Genomic DNA, 21,485 nt, shown 5'->3' with positions numbered 1-21,485 from the left:
TATATATATATATATATATATATATATATATATATATATATATATATATATATATATACATACACACACACACACATATATATAACCGACAGGTGACATTTACCACTTATCTTTTCATTTGTAGGGGCGGGGGATACGTTCATTACTACAAATCTACTTTCAGTGCTCGAAGCAAGGTCCTTTTAATATGCCCAGGGTATATTTGAAGGGCCTTTATATATATATATATATATATATATATATATATATATATATATATATATATTTATATATTATATTAAGCTGCAAATATCCTTTAATATGCAATTCACTCTACTCGAAAATAATATATTTTCATATATGTACACCAAAGTTTTTTTCTTTTTCTGTTTTTAAGTTGATAATAAGTTCGTCGTCTCGTGGGATCGAACAGCGAATTGAGAACTCAGGACTCCAGTGACGCCAAAACATTACGGCCAAAAGGCCATACATTATTTCCGAAGTGGGGTGAATTGGATATCAATTTACATTTTGTAGCGTACTGCTTGTACACCTGTATATGAATCACGGTGATGTGATAAAATTCATACACACACACACACACACACACACACACACACACACATATATATATATATATATATATATATATATATATATATATATATATATAGTATATATATAGAGTATGTTACAAGCTGGCACACCAGAAGCAGACCGAGATCGCGCACCCATAAAAATACGAAGAGATGAAGAAATTAACGACCTCCAGTTTACGAACTCGTTATGCAAATGGAGACTGGTCAGAAGAGAGGAAGTGACAGATGATGATGACGATGATGGCGATAGTGGACTATAATCTTTGGAAATTCAAGACTTTGTGTAATAAAAGACAAAAGACGTTGTAAAATTACAGTCTTGTCTGGGCGAGCGATCTGCATGCAACCATCAACGGAGTCAATGTTTGTGATGTCATAATTCTCTCGAAAATATAACTTGGTCTGCTTTTTAGTTTCATTATATTCGTTTAATCTTTCAAAAGCTTATTATTGTTTGCCTTTTTTTGGCAATTATTTAGAAATATCCAAAAGAATCAATTGATTATGCTTCTTCACTGCTGCTCATATTATTATTATTATTATTATATTATTATTATTATTATTATTATTATTATTATTATTATTAGCTGCTGTAGCAACAGCAACAGTACCCTAAAACCATTTCTGTAATCAGTTTTTTAGCGTATGGAATAAGATGAGTTTGCTAAAACAAGAGCAGCTTGAGTGCAGAGATGACAAAGCGTCGAGGCTAGAAGCAAATCGTGTAATATTTCTTACAAAGAAGAAGAAGAAGAAGAATAAGGAGAAGAAGAAGAAGAAACTGGGAACAGAGGAATAAAAATGCTCCGTTTCGACGTTCTCATGATCCTTGCAACCGTAACCTTTGACCTCTCACCTTCAAAACCACTGATACACTGACCTCATCTTTCCGCCTGACCTCCAGCGTAGAATTATTCCAGTCTCAGACAGTATTTTGTTTACAGTATCGCATTCACCGAAGTAACACAAAAAAAAGGCCCTTAATGGACGGCTAGAAAACATATTTTAGTGATAATAATAAAAATTGCCTTTAGTAACACAACAACAAAGGCATGTAGTGGCCATTAGAATGAAGGTTTTAGTGACAAGATACAAAAGCAAAGGCCTTTAGTTGCTACCAAAAGAAAGGCTTTTAGGAGTTATAAAAACCAGTTTACGGTCACCAATACAAAGCCTTTAATGGCCGCAAAAATAATGGTCTTTAATGGCAACCAAACTAAGGCCTTCGTCGACCAATAAATACAAAGGATATGAGCAGCCTCCCGAAGCAAGACTTTTAGTATAAAGTACATAAAAGGACTTCTATGGTCGCCGGAGTAAAGGCTTTAGCGGCTACTTATGTAATGGTCTTTAGCGGTTACTAAGAACGCTGATAGTTCTGCTCCACTCTTTTCTAATTTTTCGCTCACTTATCTTGACAACCCTATCCTCCTAAATGAGGTTAACTGATCTGATGTTCCATATGAGCGAATAAATCTGAGGAAATTCGGACTGCGTGGTCCTGTGAATGCTTCTATCCTTCTACAGTAACCTATTTACATTAAACGAAAATCAGACACAAAATAATGGATGGAAACTAGAACTGAAGAGATACAACACATCCCATTGTGGGAACTTCTTCTCATACAAGATTATGTGAGACGTGGGATAAACTGCCACTAGAGTTGTAAACAGCAACAGTGAGGAAGAGTTTAAAAGCTAGACAAAATCATTAGGACACTGAATGCACAGTAAAACCTACTCCTACAGATAAGTGAGCACACAATGTCTCCTCGGATGGACTAACAAGTCTTTGAGACATCCTAATGCTTGTAACTCCTTGTAACTTCTACTGCCAATGATTCAAATTACATGAACCTGTCGGAACAATACTGAAAGGTAAACATCTCCAAATTTTCGTTATTTTGATTTTAAACAGGAGATTTTACAGCTGACGACATCCAAATAACTTTCCTTACTGTCTCCTAAGCCCCAGCTAAGGAGAGTAAAACAGAAGTAACCAAAATCTTGTTCTCCGTGAAATAGTTCGTTCAAACCTTCAGCAATCACCAACTAAATAACAAGTCTTCACTCTCGGCGCTGATATATATATATATATATATATATATATATATATATATATATATATATATATATATATATATATATGTGTGTGTGTGTGTGTGTGTGTGTGTATGTGTGTGTGTGTGTGTGTGTGAATTTTTAACACATCTCCGTAATTCATATGCATGCATGAAGCTACAAATGTCCTTTAATATCCAATTCGCTCTACCTCGGAATAAATACATTTTCATATATGTTAACCGAAGGAGAATTTTTAAGTTGATAATAATTTTGTCCTCTTGTGGATTCGAACCAGCGCACAGAGGAGAAATCGGGACTTCAGTGACGCCTTCGGTTTAGGCGTCACTGAAGTCCTGATTTCTCCTCAAAAGGACGAAATATTATCAACAAAAATTCCCCTGCAGTTAACATATATGAAAATATATTTATTCTGTGGTAGGGCGAATTGGATATTAAAGGACATGTAGCTTAATGCATTATATATATATATATATATAATATATATATATATATATATATAATATATATATATATATAATATAATATAATATATATATATTATAGATCTGTCCTAACCTCATCTGACAACGATCAGGACTGTAGTTGAATCCAAATAAATGGTTTATCTTCTGTAATTTCTTCTGTGGGCACAAACATACCAAAACATATAAAAATATCTGCAGTATCGTACTCAGGTGTGTAAAAGATAATTCCATTAACATAAATTTCATAGAAAATATATAGGTATTTAGCGACAGATTTTGCTATAGACACTGCCAGCTTTATCAAATTGAATCAATAATACTTTAATTTTGATAAAGTTAGCAGTGACTAACAAAATCTTGCTAAGTATACTATACTGCTATAATTTTATTATACGTGAAATTTCCTTCTACGCACTCTGTGAGTGACAGTATATATATATATATATATATATATATATATATAGTATATACATATATATATATATATATATATAATGTAACTGGTGGTATACCATGCATAATCATATAGTAATTTGAGTTTTATTTCTTACCCCTCACCATTTCTCACTCAAGATGATTGCAGACTTCAAACCATTGGACTTTCCCATCTGTCAGCATAACGCCAGGTCCACAATGTTGAAAGAATGCAACGGAAGAGTACGGGAATCCACTTGCAAATGCGAGACGGGTTTCAATCCCCGGATGAACAACCAAATTAAAGAAAACATTCTTCTTCTTCTTCGTCGAAATTATGTAGATTGAATTATCCGTATAAGGTTACGCTAATTTGAATATCGGATTCAGATGGCGCGAGAGAAAACCACTTGGCCGTATCTCGAAGATCTCCAGGTCGTATTTCACGCTCTCGTTCAAAGGCTATTAGGCAGAGGAAGCTCCGGGAGGGGATGGGCAGGCCAACTCGACTCAAGGGCTCAGGACGTGGAAGCCATTGCTATCGATGATGGAGGAAGAGAGAAAGGCCGGGAAGAGAAAGAATCTGACGAAGAAAGAACTGGATGAGGTTTAAGACAAACGGGGAAGTAAGGAAAATTAAGTTAGATATACATCCAATAATGAATAAATAAATAAAATAGATAAAATACACAGAAACAGATAAAAGGATCCATATCGTATCGCACTGACAGTTAAAGTCGAGAGCTAGAGCACTGGAGACGATTAGCATTCTAATTGCATCTGAAAATATGTAAATCAAAAACTTCATCAGTCCCTTAAATATGGACGATGATTATCTAGAAAATTAGAAAGATAACTCCAAATATGTGCTCAGCTTTTAAAACATGAATAAGTCTCATAATATTTTTTATATAATAATATCATAGACGATACTTATATTTTTCAAAGAAAACGGGACAAAAGCACAATACCACAAGAATGAAATAATACTGGTTCTTTTCACTGGGCACTCTAGTTAATTTAGTAATAGGAAAGATATTATGTGAAGGAAAAATTAAACACCCACACACACACACACACACACACACACACACACACACACACACCACACACACACACATATATATATATATATATATATATATATATATATATATATATATATATCACAGTCAATATAACAATTATCTAGGGAGATTGGCAGCTGCCAATGAACCTTCTGTATGTGTATAAAGTAGAACAACTCTAGAACTAGCCTGCATCGAGAAAACAATTGAGGATTGAAAGTAACACTGACCGTTGTCTGATTAAAAAAAGGAAGTATTATTTCACAAGGTGTGTATCAAAATGTTGAGGCGGCAAGACTGGAATGAATGGCCGTTTTCGACCGGATTTCATTTTTGTCCCTCCAAAAGGGATCGCGATCCATTTGATTGCACTTCTGAGGAGCATAAAGGTGAGACATTATGGGAACAGGAAATTAAGTGAATAAAAAAACAAGGCTGCTGCAAGTGTTTTGCGTACTGTTCAAGGAAATGGCGTGTTCTGTTGGGAATTGATTGCACGATACGACAAAAAACATTAAGTGCGTTCAATTGGTGTTTTAGGGAAATATTGTATACTTTTAGGATGTGACTAGACAAAGAGCTCATAAAAAAAAGACCCGTTTTGCATTTGCGGTGTGAAAACAGCTTGTTGTTTGGGAGTGGATAAAAAACGTATTTATGGTAAAATAATGGGCACAAATTAAAAGAGGTATTCTGCTTAACAGTAAACGCTAGGGATAAGGATACGAAGGCAGTAACATCAAAGAGTGGTAATTTAAGAATAAACTGTAATGTCGGTGTGCAAATTACATTTAAAATAAAATCAATAGAGCAAGATATTGTGAGATGAAAATGAAATCGTCAGAAGAACGAGAGGAGCAAATCTATGGAGTTAGAAAGCGGACGAGTGAGTAATAAGAAGAATGAATGATTACCCGAAGAGGAAATGGTTTGGAGGGAAGAAAAGCGAGCTGGTCTTTTTGATGGAAGGTGAATATTACAAACGGGGATCCGTGACGTGCACCAGCAGAGATCAAGGAGATTGTGAAATAGAAAATAAACTCCGGTGTGAGAACGAAGGAAATGAAGTCAGCTTGACTGGCGATGGGGGCAAAAAGAAAAAGAAACGGGAATAAAAGAGCATATGCTGAAAAAGGATGAGAAATGTGGGGAGATACGGAGAAGGAAGGGGAGGGGGAGGACCCTAGGACAGGGAGATGATAGAGTTTATCCTTTGATTTGATAGCGACAAGGTGAGGAGGAGGAGGAAGAAGAGGAGGAGGAGGAAAGTGGAGGTGGGACTCCAACGAGATCTCTACATATTGGACAAGGAGCGCAATCCTTGTCACTACAATCATCTCGGGTGGTATTTAACACCCTCTTGTAAAGGATCGTGGCTTCCCGCCTTCTGTTTACCGAAGGGCCTGACTCGTTCGGATCCCATTCGAATGAAACCCCGGCTCGGATCTCATTCGTCCGACACAATGGCCGGCTATTAAGTCCTTGATGGCCCCCTGATTTACGGCGGGCCTGATAAAATCGGTAGGCTCTTACCCAGAAGCAAACATGCAAATAATAGGGCGTCAATTTCCTGCAGAAACACAATCCCCCTTCCATAATTTACCGCAGGGCGGGACTCTGTGGCCCCATTTGATGCGCTGTAACGATAGAGGTGGAGCCCGATGGCGCCCGCCGCCAATGGCTGCTCCGTGAGGATTAACCTTTATTTTCCCGCCCAATCGGAGAGGAAAGGCGGAGCCAGAATAGGCGGGACGCGACACCTCCGACGGCTTATGACGAGGTGGGCCGTCGTTGTTATCAGATCCGTTGCCGCTGGCGGGAGAATCGGTAAAGCCCTCCCCGCGTGTCCTTCCGACGAAGTCAGAAGTCTCCTCCTTGTGTCCGTGAAGGGAAGACCTACTCGAAAGAAGACCCTCAGGAAATCGCGTTTGTTCTTGGTACTATCCTCCCGGGCCATTGCATGGCAATGTCTCACTAATAAAGATAGAGAGGTCAATAAAAGGAAGTTTTGGTTCGGACGTTTGATCTCGCTCGCTCGACGATGACTTGAACGATAACAGATAAAAGTGCGCCTGTCATTTCGTCAATATTTTTCGTAAAAGTCGAGACGCTACTTCGAGTGAGTGATTTCACACAGACGCCGTGTCCTCCTCCTCCTCCTCTTCCCAATGATGTCCGGAAACACAGCGGCGACCCTCCACAGCAGCCAGAGGGGCAAGAGCTTCGCCATGGAGTATTTGCTCGGAGGAAGCGGCAGTCCCGGCGGGGGTGCTAAGGACGCCGGTGGTGGAAATGGGCCTCTGACGCCCTTAGGCTTAAGCCTTCCGCATCTCTACAATACCTGCCTCCTGCCGCATCTGCCGGGCCTCCCTCCGCCACTGCTGCCCTCGCTACCTTACCCGCCCCTCCACCACTATCCCCTGGCGCCGGCTCTCGCTGCCGGCCTTCAAGGGGCGCTGCCCCCGCCACTGATAGGTCTCACGCCTCCAAGTCTAGGGAATCGGCATCTGAGCGACCTAGGATTATGCAGGAGGGACGGTTTAGGGGTGGAGGCGCCCCACAGCCCTGGATCGGCAGGGGACCACACCAACACGTCCGATTCCGATCATCATGACCACGACAAATCAGGTAGGAAAATATTAGGACCTTTGTTCGTATATCCTCAGAAGCGCTACCTTTGCATTGCAGATATATATATATATATATATATATATATATATATATATATATATATATATATATAAATATATATATATACATATAAAATTTCCAATATGACTTGTACCTTAATGCAAAACAGGACAAAATTCCTAGCCATTTATTTTTATCATACTACTCATTTTAATGCCGATTCAGCCTCTCATTTTGTTTTTGTTATTATTATTATTATTATTATTATTATTATTATTATTATTATTATTAATTATTATTATTATTATTATTATTATTATTATTAGCACTATTTTAAAACTTAGCCAAAACCATCTAATACATGCCCACATACGTATATTTATATATCACTCATCATATTGTAGTTAATTTTAACATTAGCATATTGATACTGATATTTGTCCCTGCTGTACCAACATTCTGCATTGGAAACGGCCTGAGATAAAACGGCGATATATATATATATATATATATATATATATATATATATATATATATATATCTATACAACTCGCAATAATAGTGTGTCATAACAGATGCTACACTATTACGTCAGGCGGTAATATCTGCTAAAATATACAAAGCCATTTAGTAACTGTCGAGAGCTATGTGAAATTAAGTAGGTACCCACTGATAAATCGTTTTTAATATCATTGAAGTTAATAACAATACCATTTACCATAATCGTAACAACTGGCTTGTACAAAAAGTATTGTCATATATGCAAAGAGGGGAAAACTGAGCCAAGAGATGAAGGTGAAACGGAAGAGGCCTGTACTTCCCCTCTGTCCTGTCAAGGGCAGCATTTTGTAGTGCGCCGTTTCCTGCGGCCTCTCAACCATGGCACCTTTCTCAGTTAATACTATGTATCATCCTTTAACCCCAATGCCTTATAACGGATCACTTTCCTCATACTGGCTCTTCTGGAGCAATCTTGCTCATTTTCTCAATTAAAAAACAAACAAACTTACAAATGACTCATTTCTGGTGACTCAGCAGTCAGGCATCACAAACAAAAATGAAAATTCATTCTATCTTTAAAACCGTAATCATATTCACACCCGTCTAGGTGGCTCAGTGGTCAAAAGTCACTGTACAACGTTGTACTTAAACCTTGCAGCGGTTCGAATCCCCTTGGTAACGAAGAAGTTATTTGTTTTAATTCACCTCGGGCGTCGGTTATTCCCAAGGCATAGTGCATTAAATACTAATGCACAATTTGTGGCTTAATATTTCTGAATATAAAAAAACTGTCATATATGTATATATATAATGCGTGCGTGTTTGTAGACCGACAATTAGATTTTAAAAAATACCACTTCCTCAGAGGTAACTACCATCAGAAGTTATCTGTGACTTGTGGTAATTAAATGCTCAAAATTGTACTAATAACCGTAATAAACAGCCGTTGCAATTTGCAACGGAAGAAGCTGCGTTTAATGTACCTTTAATTGCAGTAATGAGCGGTAATTACGATGATTTATGACGAAGTAACGTAACTAGCGAACAAATAACGATTAAAAAATGGTACGAGACGTGAAGGCGAAAACAGAAAATTGTATCATGTATAGTCTATTGTTAGGTTTTATTATTACTGGCGGGTGTTCGAAGGGGTAGCAAAAATAGTAACGATATTACCCAAACTTATATTATTATTAATTCTATTGTTATAATTAGCAATATTATAATTCAATCGGTACCTGCATTCTAGAAGAACCTAACATCAGCTTGTTAATTAAGCTGTTACACGTAGAAGAAGAAAAAAACCTAAGGGAAGAGAGGTATAATAAAATGTACAAGAAAAAACGCATGGCTATATATATTTGTAACAAAAATCCGTTTAGAAATGAAACAGCAAACTATTACAGATGGATAAGATGCTTTACAGCAGAATACGGGCGTTTAAACTAACTGCCACAGTCATCATTAATAGAACTGGAGAGAAAAGAATGACACAAGAGTTTCTCAGTAAAAAGTACGATTGATGATGCTTAATAATAATGAGTTGGCAGTGGAATAATCGTGGTATCTCAACAGAATAATATAATATGATAATAATAATAATAGCGTCAGTTGCCTGTTTGGCGCTAGATCAAGTTCTCTTTTTACCTCCGACATGGGATGAAGCGCTAACTCTGCGTTACATCATGACTGACAAACCAAGAGCTCTCGTACCAGTTTTGTCCGAGAGTATGACTGCTCTCTCTCTCTCTCTCTCTCTCTCTCTCTCTCTCTCTCTCAGCTTTGTCCGGTGAATAATAAATGATTCCGAGGCTTTCAATTGTTATCGTCTAAAACTGTCATTCCTTGGTCAAGATTAAAGCTAATAAGTTTTTGCGTTTAACATAAGTGTAGAAAAAAGTTATTGACGGGTAGCAAAATGTGTTCGGTCAAAGATGTGAGCTTGGGGAAATAAGGAACCAAAGGATTTGCTTTAGGTGATACAAAAAGGTTAATCTAAGGTCAATAAGATTTGTTTAAGATTATAAGTACTGGTGTCTTTTATTCAAAATGTTCATCTACGATTACAAGAATACTACTCGCTTGCGTTACAGCATTGCTAACGGTCAAGATTCCGGCCCTTGGTCAGGGTTAAAGCCTTCGTTTTGGTTTCAAAGAAGCCTGGTTCATCTGCGGTTACAGATTAGTTACCGTGATTTATAAAAATGCTGTTGATTAAAGAATGAGCACATTTATCGTTCAGAGGATTATACGTTTCAAATTAAAAGTATCTTTTTGTATAATATTCACTTTTTCAGTGTCAAGTACAGGCCAAAGTTACAATTTACTTATAAACTTGCAATCCTCATGTGATGAAGTCAACCAAAAATAACAACGAATAGTAATCATAATAAAAACGGACCTTTTACAGTACTCCAAAGCGCATTCAAAACCTTAATGAAAATCTAGCAGAACTTTTTTTGCACAAGGGAGTAATCTATAGAGAGAGAGAGAAGTTAAAGAAAGCCTCTCGAAACCAAGAAACTACCAAACAATTTATGTTGTTCTGCTGTTACATGAAATCATATTGCATTAGGATTAAGTTTTCAAAGTTAACTATCAGGCTTCTCAGCGATGTTCTGAATTGAAAGAATAAAATTAAAAATATAACAATATATATATACTATATATATATATATATATATATATATATATATATATATATATATATATATATATATATATATGTATATATATATATATATATATATATATATATATATATATACACACGCACACACACATACATATATATATATATACATAATATATCTGTCAGCGTGTTTCTGCGTCCGTAAGGAAATAATAAAGCACGATGAAAGCAATGTGGTAAAATAAAATAAAAAACATAATTCGAAAATCCAAATATCGAAAAAACAGAAACTACAATATTTAAGAGAACTGCTAAGTTAAGGAAAATCTAGATTTAATGAAAAATTCATAACTTACAACGGCCAACCTGCGACAATTATGAACAAGAAAAATCATCGTGAATTGACATTCAAACTAATAAAACTTAAAAAATAAATCTATAAAATCCAAGAACGGAGGGAAAGAAAAATGGATAAAAAAAAAACGTGATAAGGAATAAGGAACCAAACTATGGAAATAATCATAGAAATATACAATCTAACTAAATGACAATAATAGGACAGAAAGTATAAACAGCAGAAAACAAAATAAAATAAGGTATTAGATTTGTTAGATTTCAAATTAAAGATATAAATTTGAATTTCTAGATGACATAAACAAATTCATTATAATAAGTACTGAAATAGGTAAAGTTATTATTACAATTATTATAATTATTATTATTATTATTATTATTATATTGGAGATGTTGCTGTCCTGCTATCATCTTCAAATATTTTTATTTCCACTACAACTGATTTAGTTTTATTGTCGTTACTACTATAGTAATTACATTATCTAAACATTTTGTAATTGTTATGTTCTTCATGTAATGTGCAACGTAATTTCTTTTGTTAATTATTTCTATGGACTTTATGGATGAGTGGACGAACAGCCTAAATAATAATTTATGGCAGCAATAGCAATTAACAATGTTAGTATATGTTGGTAACTAAAGGTAATTTTGACGTTTTTCGGAGGGAAATCCTATGAAGTAATTTTTTTTTTTTTTTGTTAGTTTCTTTATCATTAAGGAGTCATGGTGCTGCGTCAATGACCTTATGAAATGCTACTCAAGTTGAAAAAATTAATAAAAATGCAATCAGACAAAGCAACGCGTGATATAACCTCCAGCTTACTCGGACTACGTGCAAGATTTTCCCCTCACGCATAAGTTGTAAACAATATACTCCGACCTTAACATAAATTAAAAAGTGCTATAATCTATGGTCAAATAGATCCTTGTTTCACCAACGAAAATTAAAATAAATACGCTATATTTTATTTGAAATAATTTTTTTGCACTGTACAACATGCACATTATTTATTTCTTTACATTTTCATTCTAATAAATAAATTTTCTGTACCTTTAACTCAACGCACAACACCCTTTTCAGACCTATTTAGGCTTTTCCATAGGGCTATCGTACCCCCCCAACAAGAACAACAACAACAAAGTTTGTAGGCTTATTCTACGAGTGGACGAAAATGAATAAAAATGCAATGAGGAAAAAATATTTAAATTAATCGTCATTTATTATCAGACGCTTAGTCCGAGTTGAAAAAATGTGTTGCATATCATTAGTTGTAGAAAAACTAAGTTCTAGAGAAATAAAAAAAAAATACAGGGGATGGTTTATTTATGCTATCCTCATCAAAAACTTCTATTATAAATATTTCGATTCCTTGTTGGAAAGCTTATGTTGTTTTATTCTGCATCTAATCATATTCCTTTTCTCTTGGCTCCCTTCTACCTTTTTTTGACATATATTCTTATTTAAATGGTTTTCTGAGGAACCTTACTAAGCTACTATGAAACTGTTGTTATCTTGAGCTATGTGACCGTGAGAGCATTTTGAATAACAGCAATAATAATAACAATAGCAGCAGTAGTAATAGTACAATTAATGATTTTATTTATGCGTTACTCTAATTTTGCTAACTAGGAAATATGAATACTGCTTTGATATCAACAAAGGATTATCCGGTCCTGGAAAATATCAAGGATTTAAATTTTTCCCTGCTTTCCAATGCGGAGGCCGAACGAAAAGGCAAAATCATACCTTAACTACCAAAAGGAAAACGGAAGCCATTAGAGTACAAGTAATTTTAGATTTTCAGTGCGTAAGCTGCTGGATATGTACTCTATATATCAATGAAAGAAATGAACTAAAATGCCTTTAGGTTTATTTCTGATGATCTCTTTGGTTTCTTTCCATAATAGTAACAATATAATAAAAGTTAATCGTACAAAGGAGCTGCCAGTCTTTTCAGATTCATGAGCGTAGGGATTTCTAATCACGCATCGAATATTTCTGCGTTCGTTAAAAAATCCGATAATCCTTTATCTGAATTGTAGCAGCCATCTATTGCAGTATTGATAATCAGTTTTAAGATAATTTAATGGTAATTGTTTTCTGTGTGGTAAAAATCATTACTTCATGTTACGATAAACCGCTGACACATTCTTCTGGTGACATTTTTTCAGATCTGATAAAACCTTCCCGTGTGTTGCGTCCTCTTTCTCACATTTCGGATATTCCTTTCCCAAGCTTTTTCATCAAAACTTTTTCATATTTTACTATACACCTTTTCTAGACCTTTTATTACAGTGCTCTAACAAATTGTTTGGTAAGTCTTTTCCATATTTTCTTATAACTTCGTAAATCTTTTCCAGATATTCTAATGATCTATTTTCACATTTTCTGCTTATCCTTTTGAGCATGTGAGGAATGATTCCTCCATGTTTTTGTGATCATCTTTTTCTTATTTCTTGCTTCCAAACATTTTCTTCGGAACTTGCAGTTCACATTTTGTGATCGCTTTCACATCAATGATTAACTATTTCGCCTTTTGCGATAACACATTCACATCGGGCTTTGCTCACCATTTTGTTCCACAACTCCATTTTTTTTATTATGATTACAAATGGATGACATTTCTTCCTTCGACAGTAACTGCTATTCGCCGCTTTCCCCGATATAAAATGTTCTCCTGCCATTTTCAGGATATACTTCTATAAAAATCGTAACTCTTTCCTTTATTATTTAATATATCCCTTTCACTGCGATTTTACAAACCTGTTTTTTCAAGATCCGAATTCTTTGTTTGAACATCAGGAACCAACGTTTACTGTGTAAATACGAAACAAGTCATTAATAATACATTACACTTTATGTATTGGTTCATAGAGCTACTTTCATTGAACAATTCTATTGACACGCTCAGCCAGTTTTGGCTTGGTCGATATTAGTTTAATCAGTGTGTAATAATAACTGACTTGCTTGATAAAAATGCATGCAAATTATGGCTCATAATATTAACGATACTAATAATAGTGCTGCTGCAACTACCACTACTAGTACCAATAATAATATAATGATAATACCTTATTTATTTCAACAAAAGCGTCTTTTGTAATGCTAGGCACAATTCACTGTAAGTATTAATACCGTATCGTAACAATGCCTTTTATTTTATTTCATTCCCCACCATGAATAGGATTTCTGTAGAATGTACTTGACATCAGTGATCGTCATTATTCATAATGTGCATACATTCTTATGGAGCATACGAAAAGGCCGTTAAGCTGCGTATCGATCTTCAACTGAATAGAACATGCTGAGAAGGGAAAAAGGGAAAGAACAGAACAAAGGGGAAAGAAGAGAAAAATGAATCCATTCCATCGCCGGCAGTGGAACTATAAGTTATGGTTCAAGAGCTCTTGGAAACTGAAAAGTTTTAGAAGGGATCTAATGCGACTTTTACCCTTTATTTATCTATTTATTTATTAATTCCTGTTTATGTCATGCTGGTGTAAAATTCTGGATCATCTGGTTTTACCTATTTTGAACAGGACCGTGATTCTTCGTTATGTATTTTTCAAGAACACATTATCAATGATACGGCTAAAGTTACTTAAAACGCCAAAGGAAACTACGATGCAAGGTTTGTTGATAGGTTATGTTAAGTTGGTGCTACAATTTTGCCTGTTCTTAACATGTAACATATATTGTTTTTATTTAGATTCAATAATCCACCACCTACGAATTGTTACGGTCACTTAAAGTACCACAAGAAACTACATATTACGTGGAAATATCCTTAGAAGCTCTTTGCAAGAAACTATCCAACTTTACGCGTCGTGACAACGACAACGCAGATTCCGGATACCCGACTGAAACGCGTCGTCGCAATTAGCCTACACGGCAACCGAAGCAGCGACAGGTTTTTACGACAAATAGAGGATGGTATTCCAATAAATTTTCCATCGCTAATGTAAATATTGGCTTGAATTCGATGGCGTAATACACAGGTTATTGACGCAGATCCAAAATTCGAGTTTATTTATTCGTCCGCAGTAAAAAACGATCTCGATGGAGTTGACAGTCACGGTGATTTATTGCAAGGATACCCATGATTACCGTAACATTAGCGTTGCCAGGAGTTCGATACTCGTAACCTGAGCTTTCGGGGAGAGAGAGAGGAGCGAGAGAGAGAGAGAGAGAGAGAGAGAGAGAGAATATAACAAATCCTATTACAGCATAGAATATCGACGCTAGAAGAACAAACAAAACTGGCAAACTACATTTATTCTGCTTAATTTATTATTATTAATTGTTATTATTATTATTATTATTTATTCATAAAAATCTGAAGATAGCACGACTTACTAAAATGGTGAAGAAAGTCAGTGGCGTAAGTGTAAAAAAAATGTTCAAAATCTACACAAAACGAGAGCTTTCGAGAACCTGCTCTATTCTCCTTCTCAATCTGATTGAGAGGGAGAATCGAGCAGGTTCTCGGAAGCTCTCAATTTGTATAGACGTACTTTTAATATATATTTACACTTCCATCACTGTAGATTTCTTCACCAGTGCTGTTTGTTATTATAATTCCACATTACCAATATTATGTTTCGAAATAAACTTCACTACACCAATATTTTTGCTATTGAATAAGAGATAATAACAGAGACAATACACAGCCAAAGAAGTTAGAGAGAGACCAAGGATAATTGATTCAAAAGTAAAGGAAAGAACGCAATACAACTAGGGCTCCAATGGAGGTGCCAGAGCGGCAAACTGTAAGCGGTATCCCGCGAAGTGAGCTTTAAACAAGAAGAAAATATCTCCCAAGATGATTCCCGTGATAACAAACAAGAAGCTCCGAGTATTAAAAGAAACGTCAGTGGCCATTTGGTTGCAAAGGCTACCCTTGATGGTCAAGTCACTCTTAGAACTGGTTTACAACATAGTTGAACTTAAGAGGGAGGAATTATTCACGTATTACAGCGACTATCAAAATATGCAAACCAAAACTTAACCAGTCATTCATGAAAGGAAAAAGGAGAGACCCAGAAGCTCTTTCGAGGATGACAACAGCCCAATCCTCTTTTGAAAAAAAAGAAGAGAACCTTAAATTCCCTCTGGTATATCACAGAATCTCATCAAAAATGACAGATCAAACATTCCTGTACTCGCTTATTTCTGACACGCAAGCGGGCTCGGCCTTACTTAAGCGGGCGGTGTCCGCCAACCGCCAATTTCTGAACGTGAGTCCTTTTCTCCTTCTCCTTCTTCTTCTTCTCCTCGTCGTCCCATTTCGCAGCCTTCCTGGGGCCATATATCATCATTATCGAGTTACCGAGACCTCCATCCAATCAACGGCGCAATCACTCGAGAGATCAGAAGGACGATCAAAGCGTATTAAAGACACGGAGAATTGCTTCTAATAACCGTTTGACCACACACACCAAACCTTGCATTCAAGGAGGAGATGAAAGGTTTAATCCCAGATCGTTTACCTCAAGCAGTGATGATCTATAAACACCCAGCCGACGGCGCACATTTCACCAATTAATTACAGATCATTCTGAGAAAAGGCAATTAGTTGCAGGGCCCAATTGCTCTCTTCCGCGGCGAGTGATTTACGATCCGTAGTCGACCGTGGAATCAGCAAAACGCCACTTTGTTCGCTGGGTAATGGCTGCTAGCTTGGCATCTTGATGACGTATGGTTTGTAAACATACCTCTTGTTCCTCCAGGCTGGAAGATTCTAGGCCAGACGGACGGATGTAACAGACAACAACAAGAAAATGGCGAAAGTTTTTGCCAATTAAATGCCTTTTCAATTACATACGGTCATATTTCAGACACGAACTTGGAAGAAACTTCATAAAACTTGAAAACAAAACTAGCTGCTAAACTGTGTATACTATAAGGGAAGAGGAAGATATAGCTGAATAAAAAAAGAATGTAAAAATCGCGAAATTATTGAAAATGAAAACACCACCTGACCAGTCAAAATGAAAGATAAAACTTCTGAAAATCAATTAGGCTTTAAGAAAATGGCAAAGAAAATTTGAATGAAGGAAGAAACGGATAACCTTAAAAAAATTGCTCAACGTAACTCAATTTACACAATTAAAACAAAATGGCCTCCAGCTAGCCATTTTGGAAAATCCCTGGTGGGGCGCACCGAAGTTCACCTGGAGTCATTCCTCATGAACATTTACACAGAATTCCTACGTCCCCGTGGAAACCTTTCCTTAACCATCAACTACAGAGAGTTTTCAACCAACTTTCCGTTAAACATTGACAGACTGTATATTATGTCATGTGACTTTTTATTTATGATTTCCGTTCTGTTTTCCACTGCTTTCGTATATATAGGGATTTTGTTGCGTGGATGCTTGCTTTACATCAATGTTCTTTGACACTTGCTTCGTATGAATAATAATAATAATAATAATAATAATAATAATAATAATAATAATAGTCGAATGATTATGTTCACACAACTGGAGACTGACAGGCCGGTTAACCATTAGTTGGCGTTATTCTGCAAGACCACTGACACTAAAATCCCTGATCTTTTTGGTTGTGAATTGTAAGAGAACCATTTGATATATATATTCATGAACAAACACAGACGTACATCTATACAGGTTTATTGATACTATTCTGAAGTCTGTCCAGTCTTCCAAATCACGTTCAATTTCAAAGTGGCAAAAAGAGAAACGGTCAGGTGGCCACTATATAGGCTTGAGTGGACCACTGGCGGAGAGTAACAATCAAAGAACTCTTGAGCATGGAAACAAAACAAAACGAAATATTTTTATTTTTACCTATAGAAAAAAAATGACAAATCTCTCATTTTAGGTTATCAAAATATTCCATCACTATTTTCAACATCAGACAAAAATATATTTTGGTATAATAAGAACGGTATGAAACCATGATTTCCAATTGCCAAAAAACGTTTTTTAGCAGTTAGTGTTTTCCTATAGGTTAAACTCTCTTGTTTTTCGTACTCCCTTATTGTTATAATTCCCATTGTGTCTGAACTGATAAAAATACCATAAAAAGTGTTAGCCCAAGAGATGGACGATACAGTGTACACATTCTATTCAACTGTCAAATTATGCCTTAAAAAAGATTAAAATAAACTTTGTGGTCCATGAACACGTTTCTCTCATTTTATTTTATTTAACACAATTAACCGAACATCATACTACCTACCTCACACCTGTCAATTTCTAATCCAGACATTTTGTGGACACAAGGTCTGCGTGACATAGGAAAGTTTTATTCGTAAACATTTTCCTTGCACTAGAAATACTTGAAAATTCAGTCTAATATAAAATCAGATATTCGCATATCTTACCACATTCTTCGTCATTAACATATTTGACAGGTGATATATTTGCCCAATATACATAAAGGCTTACAGATACAGTCAAAATTTACATGACCAGGAATATTACCTGATCTTTAGATGACCAATTATGTATGTTTTAATAGTGGCATGTCCATTATTAATAAAGCTACTGGAATACAGAAAGTGCATCTCCTTCCGTGTCGATGAACTAATACTATTTTTATGTATGATGAAAAATAAAACTAAATTACATAAAACTTCAAGAAGAGAGATAAGAAATTCACGTTGTGGTGGAAAAAAACAAATATCCGAAGGTCACTTGAATCATCAAATAAAAAGACAAGTTTGTTGAAATAGAAATAAAGGTGGAGATTCAAATACTTTTGAAATGATTAAATGAAAAATTCAGTGTGTGATTTTCCTAACTAGAGATTTTATTTATATGAACTGATCATCAAATTAAATGTTAGCATAACTTAGAGGAACACACTCAAATATTTGAGAACTAAATGGAAAATGACTCTTATGATCTGTAACAAAATTATTACAAAGTTATTCATTTTGTTAATCTATTGATAACCTGAATTCACATTAAATCACATGATTTTTTTTATAAAGTCAACGTAATGTTCTCCATTTTTCCTTTGATTTGTCAAATCTAGCGACACCATTTCGAAGTTTAGAAAAATGAGTAATCAAGAGTTATAGATGTATAAAGGGTGCGTTTTTTTTTTTTCAATCCTTCCCCACCTATGTAAAAGTGGATTTTGAATAAGAAAAAAAATAATACAGTTCACGAATACTTGATAGAGACAACAGGTACAGTGATGATCTTAGTCTGAACAATTGTCAGAAAAAAAAATTAACCATTTTCTGGTTGAGAAAGAATCTTAAAAGTGAAAGTTAAAAGAACGAAATAGAAAATAAAGGCATAAGCCCAATATGTAATAGGTGAACGAAAACATGAGAAAAAAATCTTAAAAGGACAGCTCGTTTTGCGTTAAAATTGTTTTAGCATGTGTCTCGCAGAGAGAGAGAGAGAGAGAGAGAGAGAGAGGAGAGAGAGAGAGAGAGAGAATGAATCACGACGCCGTAGTGGTTCTCCGATGTCATTTAACCGAGAGTAATTGACACGAATGAGATAAATGCTCCAAAGGCATTTCTGTCATTAGGAAGCCCCAACGGGGCTAAAATATTGCTAAAGAGTCCGTGAGTGATGTGCAGGAGCGAGTCGAAACACTCTTCTTCCGGTACATGAAACACAAAATAAGGGGTAAATTTCTATATTGCATATGCTATTGTCTTATATAGTTATTAAACACTAGAGGCGTTTGTTACTGAAATTGTAGCGTCAATGCTGAGTATTTATGAACATATAGGCTACGTACATGCTATCTAGATTCAGCCAGCCTTCAGCTTTATATAGATTTATATAGATTTTTTTGGCATATTGCCAAGCACTGGGGCAACTAAAGCCATTCAGCGCCCAAACAGTAATTGACAGTAAAAGGTTACAAAGGTGTAACATAAGGAAAACCTCGCAGTTGCACTATGAAACAATTGTTAGGAGAGGGTGGACAGTAAGATTGAAGAAAGAATATGAACGGAGGTACAGTTAAAGGGATGAAAGTAGTTGCAGCTAGGGGCCGAAGGAACGCTGCAAAGAACCTTAACTAATGCCTACATTGCACCGAATGAGGTGCACTGACGACACTAACCCCCTACGAGGGCCAGTCCTGAGCTGGCAAGGGCACTTACTCTACAGTAGCCCAATATAAATATATGCATATATACATATGTATAATATATATAAATATATATATCTAGGTACACTGAACCGGGCTAAGGTTCCAGGTTCGAATCCTCAGTGAGAACGGGCAGATGGGCACGGTCCGTTAAATACCCAACCCACTTCTCCTGATTTAAGCAATGAATTAGGTGGGTGCTATATCAGTCATGTTTAGAACATGAAAATGAAATCCTCAGAGAACTTTCTCCTCTACTGGTAAAAGACGTATAGTGGGAACATACAAATAAATTAATTAATAAAAAAAGAAGAAGAGACTATGTAAAGGCCAGTCACGTGCGGCTGCCTTAATGGCCTCAATTATATTAGCCCAAATCCAACGTTAGGAAAGACAGATTGAACCAATTGTTTGAGAGGGTAGGTTACACTAAATACTAAACGAGGAATCAGAAGTTCGATTTCATTATAAATTTTGATGGTTTTCACTATACTACTACTACTACTACTACTACTACTACTACTACTACTACTACTACTACTACTACTACTACTACTACTACTACTAAAAATAATAATAATAATAATAATAATAATAATAATAATAGAAATAACGGACATAGTGAGAAAAATGGACTCCTACGGAGCCAGGAAGCAATCGGAACCGCACACTATAAAAACTATCCAGTCGAACAGGATGACTGTGATAGACAAAAAAAAAAAAAATAATTATGAAGTAAATATTATCACGAATCCACTGCATTGCTGTGCATATAAGCAGAAGACGTATTTAACCAACGGATTTAAACATAAGGAATTGGAAGACAACTGAGAATCAGTGCACGAAGAGCACGAAATAATCAAGAAAATCCTTTGTTATATACTGGGTCAAAAGAAAATGTTAACCCCCGGTTTTCAGCAAATGTTTTTAGGAAGAGGTTTCTGGGCAGCTCTCACCTACTACAAGCATTCCCACTCCTGAGGCGGACATAACGTACGTATGTATGTATGTATTATATTGATATTATAATATATAATATATATATATATATATATAATATATATGTATATATACATATATATATATATATATAATATATTTATATTATATATATATAATATATGTTTACCACATGATATACGTAGATATTATAAATATGATATAGTATATACACTATATACGTACATATATACCTATGTGGTGCGTGTCTGTGTGTATGAGACAGAGCGAGAAAAAGAGAGACAGAATACATCCAGCCATTACAAATCACAGCCACAAATTGATTCGTAAAGGAGAAACGCGAACGTCAGCCAGAGAAAGAAAGACGAGAAAAAAAAATCCCACAAAAAAGATGGCCGACCGTGAGGCGTATTATAAGAGTTGGGGAACCAAGCAGTGACAGGGCTTTGGAGAGAGAGAGAGAGAGAGAGAGCGAGAGAGGGGGGAGGGGGGGGGGGCAGTGTGGGGTTAGGATCTAGCAGTGTTTCAGACTGATATTCAACCAGCCGTGAGCCCGACGGAATCCCAAGGCCCGGGATCATTGTTATCCCTTATCGTACCTGAGGCAAAAGGGGGAGTGGTAGAGGGGAAGGAAAAGGGGTGAGGCGGGGGAGAGGGAGTGAGGAGGGTGTCAGAGAGAGAGAGAGAGAGAGAGAGAGAGAGAAAATT

The 21,485-nt window shown here is 35.8% G+C and overlaps 1 protein-coding gene and 1 long non-coding RNA gene across 2 annotated transcripts in view; one reads left to right on the top strand and one right to left on the bottom strand.

Annotated features, from left to right (window-relative positions):
* The window catches only part of LOC135221759 (uncharacterized), a 350,042-nt gene that overhangs the window by 79,102 nt on the left and 249,455 nt on the right, over window positions 1-21,485 (bottom strand). The window lies entirely within an intron of this gene.
* Window positions 6,392-21,485, top strand: part of LOC135221757 (homeobox protein GBX-2-like) — a 52,945-nt gene continuing 37,851 nt past the window's right edge. Inside the window, 1 exon segment of the mRNA XM_064259571.1 lies at window positions 6,392-7,236. Coding sequence (XP_064115641.1) covers window positions 6,777-7,236 — 460 coding nt within the window. The 5' untranslated portion in view covers window positions 6,392-6,776.

This window comes from Macrobrachium nipponense, chromosome 3, assembly GCF_015104395.2.
Source record: "Macrobrachium nipponense isolate FS-2020 chromosome 3, ASM1510439v2, whole genome shotgun sequence".
Lineage (NCBI taxonomy): Eukaryota > Metazoa > Arthropoda > Malacostraca > Decapoda > Palaemonidae > Macrobrachium > Macrobrachium nipponense.
The sequence above is the reverse complement of the archived record's forward strand: the minus strand, read 5'-3'. Positions and strand labels throughout refer to the sequence as shown.